Source organism: Haliotis rufescens, unplaced genomic scaffold (genome assembly GCF_023055435.1).
Source record: "Haliotis rufescens isolate VD_foot unplaced genomic scaffold, xgHalRufe1.0.p SCAF_59, whole genome shotgun sequence".
Taxonomy (NCBI): domain Eukaryota; kingdom Metazoa; phylum Mollusca; class Gastropoda; order Lepetellida; family Haliotidae; genus Haliotis; species Haliotis rufescens.
Window position 1 is genome coordinate 2093331 of NW_025964323.1, and position 7459 is coordinate 2100789.

Consider the following 7459-nt stretch of genomic DNA (forward strand, 5'->3'; position numbering starts at 1 on the left):
CCCTTGGCATGCCTCTGCATGTGTTTGTGACACCGGTGGCTCATTTGTTCGCGAACACCCGGTATTATCCATTAGGTAACATTCAATTCAGTATGTCTCACACAAAAAGCAAGAGTAAGACTAACTTTGTCTGTGCTGTAAATGCTCTATAAACAACAAACTGCCGCCATATACCTGGGATTCTACAGCAAATAAATATACAAACTAACTATAAATTATTCTGTGGATATTGTCCAATTAACGTCTAGAGATGAAATTGCGAAGAAATTAATTTTGCTCGCATTTATTGATGCACATGAACGTGAACATATGTTTAGCTTCAGGAAATGACAGTGTGATTCCCCGTGAGTAGAGTAAGTCAAGATAACTGATTGGAAAGATTATATCCAGTGGCTAAATCTGACACAACACTAATCGTTCATTACATCTGACCAATCTGTTTAACGTAAATCAACTATTATGGGAATATATCTTTCAGCTTATGTCAAATACTGAAGCGTAAACGTCAACTGAAGACACGCTATCCTTAAGGTAAGTTTTTTTTATAGCTTTACACCAAAGGCCAATTTATCACGACAATCAACGAAAAATGGCACCAATCTCAGCCGGGTCCCATATAAACGAACGACTTTGTCACAAGCCCCATATTGTGGTCACTCCTGTAACCGGCTAGGAAAATCGGTAAGCTTTTTGTTGTGTGTGGTATCAGGGTTAGAAATTGGCACTAGTCATAGTCCTTGCAAATCTGCCCAATAGTTAAGGTATCATAAGGACTAGTAGATATTTGTCATTTTTAGGGGTTTTGCTATATATTATCATTACAAGGACTAGTGGACCAAAAATGTTAGTTTCTACCGTTGGGTATGGTCTTAGAGTCTTTTGTGGTTTGAACCTCGTGATATAGTGGGTGAGTTTTGTTTGTTCAAGGCCGCACTGGGCGGTATCTCAGTTGTAACGTGGCGTGTCAACTGCGTGAGTGAGTTGGGTTTAACGCCGTTTTGAACAGTATTCCAGTCACATCACGGCGTGTCAGCTTGATGTGGGAGGAAAGCCCGAAGTGATGCAGGTCTAAGACGTATGCTTGGGTGAAATCCTGGAGCACGGGTATGATGCTGACAACGGGTGATAACCAGGGCGAATTTGGAATTCGAACCCTCCATCATTAGATTCGCTTTGTAGAGTTGTCTTCTTAAGCTAGCTAGGAGCTGGTCGTGTTTGATGCCATAATCTGTAAAGATAAATCGCATACGCCGCTCGTGAACATATAGATTTTATTTTTTCGGATAATGAGTCCTGTTATTGAAATACAAATAATATTACATTCTGCATTTTTTTCTATTTTTATTCAGAATATTACAACATCGGTAGGTCTGATAAAAAAAAACAACATTTAAAATATTCCAGTTTACTTTGGGCATTTTTGGTTAACTGTGACAGGAAAATAAAATTTTATAATGCGTTCACATGGGACAATGCCACCCAGTCCTAGAAGTACCTGTTAAATGAGTGAGTGGGTATGGTTTTACGCCGCTTTTAGCAATATTCCAGCAATATCACGGCGGGGACACCAGAAATGTCGGGTCGAACCCGGGTCTTCGGCGTGACGAGCTTTAACCACTAGGCTACCCGACCGCCCCAGTACCTGTGCAGGCATTGCAAGGTAACACTTGTATGACCCAGCCACGGAAGCGGTTTGTAACGGAGTTTTTACGCCGCTTTTAGCAATATTCCAGCTATATCACGGCAGGGGTCAACAGTCGTGGGCTTTATACATGTGGGGAATCGAACCCGGTCCTGAGGCGCGACAAGCGAACGCCTTAACCACTAGACTACCACACCGCCCGTTTGTAATGTAATGTGTGTCAGCCTCATTGTCATGCACGCCGTTGATAAAAAACAACAAACTACAAATTTCTTTTCACATTCCTTATTTTTAGGGAACCATGAAGTAGAAAATTAAATGCCTATTAATTTACCAACCGTTCAGTAGCCCATAGAGGTTTAAAGAGATACGTTTCTCTCTGGAAAGTCTGATACTTATTATTTAAGGATTGACTTTATGGAGTGATAAACGTAAAATCGGCGAGCACACTTTGTAAATCCGCGTTGAGGATTTATGCAATGTGTTAACACCGACTTCTTGAAGCCTGGTTTCTGATAAAGCGTTCCTGTTGTTGTGGACGGCCTGTTCCGCAGATTGAGATACCGATTACTGTTCAAAGCGGCCTTTATACCCATTTTGAGAACTATTGAAGGTGCAAGTAGATGTTATAACCCTTACAATTTCTAGCAAAATGCTAGTCCATGACTGACTTATCTAACCATCTACATATGGAATAAGAATGACACATCTGCCAGCCGTTATATATTAATACAGTAGACTACGGTTATAACGAACTCGAGGGGACCACTAATTTTAGTTCGTAATAACCGTAGTTCGTTATAAGCATACATACAACATATATAAAACAAATGGTCGGGACTAAAAATAAGTTCGTTATATCCGTCAGTTCGTTATAAGCGTGTTCGTTATGAACGTAGTTTACTGTAATATGTATTGATTGAATGACAACATTTATATTTTGCAGAAAAAGTAAAAGATGATTGCTGCACTTGTCGTTTTCCTCCCCGCACTGGTGGCAGCTACCTACCATGGCGAGCACTACCTCCAATCACCCCAACTGCGCGGAACGCTCTTCCCCACTATCTTTCGTCCCCCACAATCCCAAACACAAACACAGAGAGTTTACCTCAACGTAGCCGACGTTACAGGAGGTCGCAGGGCCTTTTCCCGTAGCATTAGTCCATACTTCTTCATCAACGCACCGCGAACCCTCATTCAGGCTAATGGGCTTGGGTCTGCTGCCGCACAAGGTGGACCTGCATCTGGTTTCCTGTCCGGAGGAGCCGGTGCAGGAGGTGTTGGACCTGGACTCGTTTACTTAGCAGGAGGACCTGGGGCAGGTGCTGGAGCTGGAGCTGGTGCAGGAGGTTTTGGACCTGGACTCGCTTACTTAGCAGGAGGACCTGGGGCAGGTGCTGGAGCTGGAGCTGGAGCTGGAGCTGGAGTTGGAGTTGGAGTTGGAGTCGGAGCTGGTGCAGGTGGTGCTGGTGCTGGTGCTGGTGCTGGTGCTGGTGCTGGTGCTGCTGGTGTCGGTGTCGGTGTCGGTGTCGGTGGCGGTCCTGGTACCGGTGCCGGTGTTGGTGTTGGTACTGGGGTTGGTGTCGGTACTGGAGTAAGCTTCAATGCTAATGCTCCATCTGGAAGCCTAATCTACCGACCGGTGTACAGGTTTGGAGATATCGAGTTAGACCATCCTGGCAGAAGAAGAGCAGCAGCAGCAGCAGCAGCAGCAGCAGCTGCAGCACCACAACAAACCTATGGCATTGTTCTCCCAAAGGCCACTCTGGGATGATCGCCTCACCTCACATGTCAGAAGGTAACCATGTGTTTAAAGTGTCTCTTTCATGAAACATTATATGTGCAACCTGAGTGAGTGAGTGAGTTGGGTTTAACGCCGCTTTTAACAGTATTCCAGTTATATCACGGCGTGTCAGCTTAATTTGTGAGGAAAGCCCGAAGTGATGCAGGTCTCAGACGTTGTTTACCACTTCGGTGAAACCCACGAACACGGGAATGGTGCTGACAAACCTAGAAACATAATCGGGGCAAATCGGGATTCGCACCCACGATCATAGGTTTCTGGCGTGCCCAAGGGACGCAACTCTGCACAGCGAATCGCGGCGCCTTAGACGACTGGGCCACCCGTGCCCCCGTAGTGAACCATGATACTTTGCCACTATTTAAGGGTGGGTAGCGGCGTTCGATGGTTGTACATCAAGACTATGCACTTGTAAACTAGACTGTTGTCGCAATGTCTGCACTACATGACTGTGAACTCATTGAACACCCTCCCTATTTACGAGATTTGGTACCGCCAGATTTCCGGCTCCTCCGAACTGTCTGGCTGGCATTATGTAAATCATTATAACGTCATTTCTGTAGAGGAGGACGTTTACACCACCAGGGGGAAGTGTTCTGCACCAGTAGGATCCAGGAACTCCAGAAGTGTGTTGTATCAACGCAGTCCATTATAGTTAGGTTCAGAACTTTTAGCCACCCATCGTAGATAGTACGACAAGAAGGCTGATTTTTAGAAATTTAACTTGAAAACTAAAGTACATGTACTCATGGAAATGAAAAAAACCTGTTTTTTTAGGATTTGATAATCGACACAAAGCATTACGTAGATGTATATAGGAAATAACAAAACAACTGGAAAAGTACTAGTCGGATTTGCTAGTTTTATCTCAGTGCTCAATACAAAATGTACTTTACAGGAGGTAATTTGTAGGCACTTTCAACATTCAAAAATAAAACTGAATTGACATGGCAGAAACAGGCTATAGGCATTTTCCAATATAGCCTGGAAAAAAAGTTATCAAAACAACAATAAAAATAACAGCTATGTTTATGTACATAATAATAATGACATGTAAGTTGTTGTTTGAGAAGGGAATATGTTACTTTTACGTTCTGATATTTTGACGATGATTCACTATCCTACAATGCCACTCACAAATCACTAACCACTGACAAATCACATGCACGTGGGTTTCAAGCACCTGTTTTCAGCTGTCGTCAAGGTGTCATGGGTCATGGACATTCACCTTGATCTACTAACACCTGGTTATGCTCAGTTTCACAATAGTCTGTTTTGTTCATATTTTTACACACTTTTACGTGTAAAAAGACATAAAAACCTTTGATACGCTGTATTTGTGCCAAAGCCCAATAAGTACTAATTGAGTTGTTTGAATATTTATATATTTTGTATATTAACTGCATCTGAGATTGAAAACACAGTTTTGTTTAATTTCCGTGAGTACTTTAATAACGTAATTGAAAGTATGAAAACTAATTAAGTGAAGGATTTGATATGGATCCACATTTTATATTAAAGGTTATATCGAATTGTGTTGAACAATTTGGTAGTCACGTGCCAAGTTAACCCAGGTCCAGTATGAACGCGGTGCGATGCTGGCAGAATTTGGGATCGAGATGAGTGTGATTACCATGGTGCTATACAGAGCTCAAAGTGTTTCCCACATAGGGACACATACCACAGTTGTAAGGGCGAGGGAGGGGGTGATGAGATATGAACATCATCTAACAATGTATTTATATTTCAGATGCCTCAGTTGGTAACGCCTGGTGGAAGGTTCCAGTTTCAGAGTGTTATACCACCACATGCAGATCGAAAAATAAAGCAACTTTTATAAAATCTATAGCTTTGATGGTTGATTTAGCATCCGACCTTTTAATATATTGTGATTTTTAAAAAGAAAAATCATTTATCAAAATAAAATGTCCTTAGGTTTCGCCTTCCCAAAATTAATTCCCGAAAAGAATGTTCTGTTAACAAAATAACTGTTTGTCTCCTCCTTACACTAAAGCATAGTGACAATAAATATACTCTTTATTTTTTGAAGAGAAACGCAAAGCCAGATTTGTGTGAGGTAGGAAAATACATTAATACGAGGAACTGAACAAGGTATTGAGCCAAAATGTTGTGGAGAGAACACTTGGTGATTGTAGTCTCAGTTATCGGTACGTGGGAAAAGCCCAAGGTGAAGGTCAGTTACCATCAATAATGCATATATCCCCCATTGGAATCAATGGCGGCCTGACATCTCCTACCCATGGAAGAGACGAGTATGCGAATCACATCCTGGAGCATGGTAGCCCACTCGGCCTGCAACGTGTAGCCGTCTCTCCAATTCATCCCACATGTGCTCTATCGGGATCAAATCCTGGGATCTGTGGGCCAGGGAGAACATGTTGTTGTATAGACAGGTTCTTGTGATCCGTGGTGTGTGCGGTCGAGCGTGTTCTGCTGGAATACACCGTTGCCGTTGGCTGCAATTGGGCGGTTGTGTTCGGAGAATTTCGTTGATGTATCGTTGAGCTTTAAGAGTGCCCTGGATATGGACCAAACCTGTCCTGCCATGATGAGAGATAGCCGCCCACATCATAACGCTACCCCACCAAACTTGTCCGCTTTCTGTACGCAGTTTCCGGCGTAACGTCCACCAGACGTCTGTAGACCCGTGCTCTTCCATCTCCTCGACGGAGGAGAAATCTTGATTCGTCGTTGAACCAGACATATCTCCATCGCAGTTGAGGCAGTTGACGACAATAATGCAGTATGACGCGTCGAACAGGACGTCTTGCTCGTAGACCTGCTGCTCTTAAACGGTTTTGTACGGTCTGGTCGGAGATTTTGCGCAGTCCGGGTATTTGGGATGCGGTTGAGGTGGCTGTGGTCGTCCTTTCACGTAGGTGGCGCAGTCGGAGCATTCTTGTGAGGGGTGGCTACTCTTGGTCGTCCCGACCTTGGCCGATCACATGTTGACCCATGCTGTTAAAACCGATCCCATAGCCTTGTGATGGTGCTGGGCGCAACATTGAAAACCCTGGCTACAGCTGATCGGGATTCCCCTGCCTGCAAGCGGTCTATGGCGTTGTTTCTTTGCACTTGTGTTAATCTTGGCATTTTGTTGAACTGTCACTGTTCGATTGACGCGAATACCAGGCAATCAAAAACCCTGCACTTTAATACCGTTCATAGTGCTGCTGCACGGACAGTGCGTGCAGCTCCATGGCCCCTTTGTTAATGCACAGGGTACATTTTGCCTAATCGTACGTGTTTCCCGACTTATTGTTTGCATGTCCTTGTTGTGATCATTTTGATCCGGGAAATTTGTTACTGACATTATAACATATTACACCTCTTCATTTTGCACCTCTTAGTCCGCTAATTCTGCTTTTATGGCCTAAAGTATCTGTATTGCGTTTCTTTTTTTGAAGAGTATATATTATCTATAACAGAAATCACCCCTCCCCATTTCACCCTCACCTCCAGAATAGGAAAGTGTGTGTCCCTTAATGCATACAGAGTAATCGTTCAAGAACGTTCTTAATGTCGAAAGTGCATAATGACGTCTAACACGTTGTCAGCAAAGCGTTGACGAAGAGGAGAGGAGGTTTTTTTTGTATTGACAAAGCCTTTCGGGGTGTAAATACTCGTGTTTCCACATAAAGAAAAAACCCACCATTACTTCACTCACATAGCCACGTGCACGTTAAAATGAGTATTAGCCCACTGAGATACCATGCACAGTTTCACACGGATATCTCACCCAGACAGTATACTGATTAATTGATTGATCAACGTCGCACTCTTCACTAATGGCTCAAGGATACAGAGTAATGATTTATTTTGGGTTGTTCCCGTCATTCACCAATAGCCTAGCTATATAACAGCGGTCTGTAAATAATAGATTCTGGACCAGACAATCCAGCGATTGACACCGGAACATCGATCTATATTGGGATACGATGACATGCATCAACTAAGAGCCTGGCCAACCGATCCGATAATCGCCTCTTACGCCC

General features: G+C 43.4%; 1 protein-coding gene across 1 annotated transcript; it reads left to right on the forward strand.

The window, feature by feature from the left end:
- The first annotated feature begins 587 nt into the window (after positions 1-587).
- Positions 588-5285, forward strand: LOC124142855 (glycine-rich cell wall structural protein 1.0-like). Its single transcript, XM_046511538.2, has 3 exons — positions 588-681; positions 2589-3440; positions 5194-5285. Exon 2 carries the CDS (start codon positions 2601-2603, stop codon positions 3414-3416), a length of 816 nt encoding a protein of 271 aa, XP_046367494.2. The 5' UTR covers positions 588-681; positions 2589-2600; the 3' UTR covers positions 3417-3440; positions 5194-5285.
- The last annotated feature ends 2174 nt before the right edge of the window (positions 5286-7459 follow it).

Coding starts and splice junctions, on each gene's coding strand:
- LOC124142855 (XM_046511538.2), top strand. CDS start 2,601: ATGATTGCTGCACTTGTCGTTTTCCTCCCCGCACTGGTGGCAGCTACC.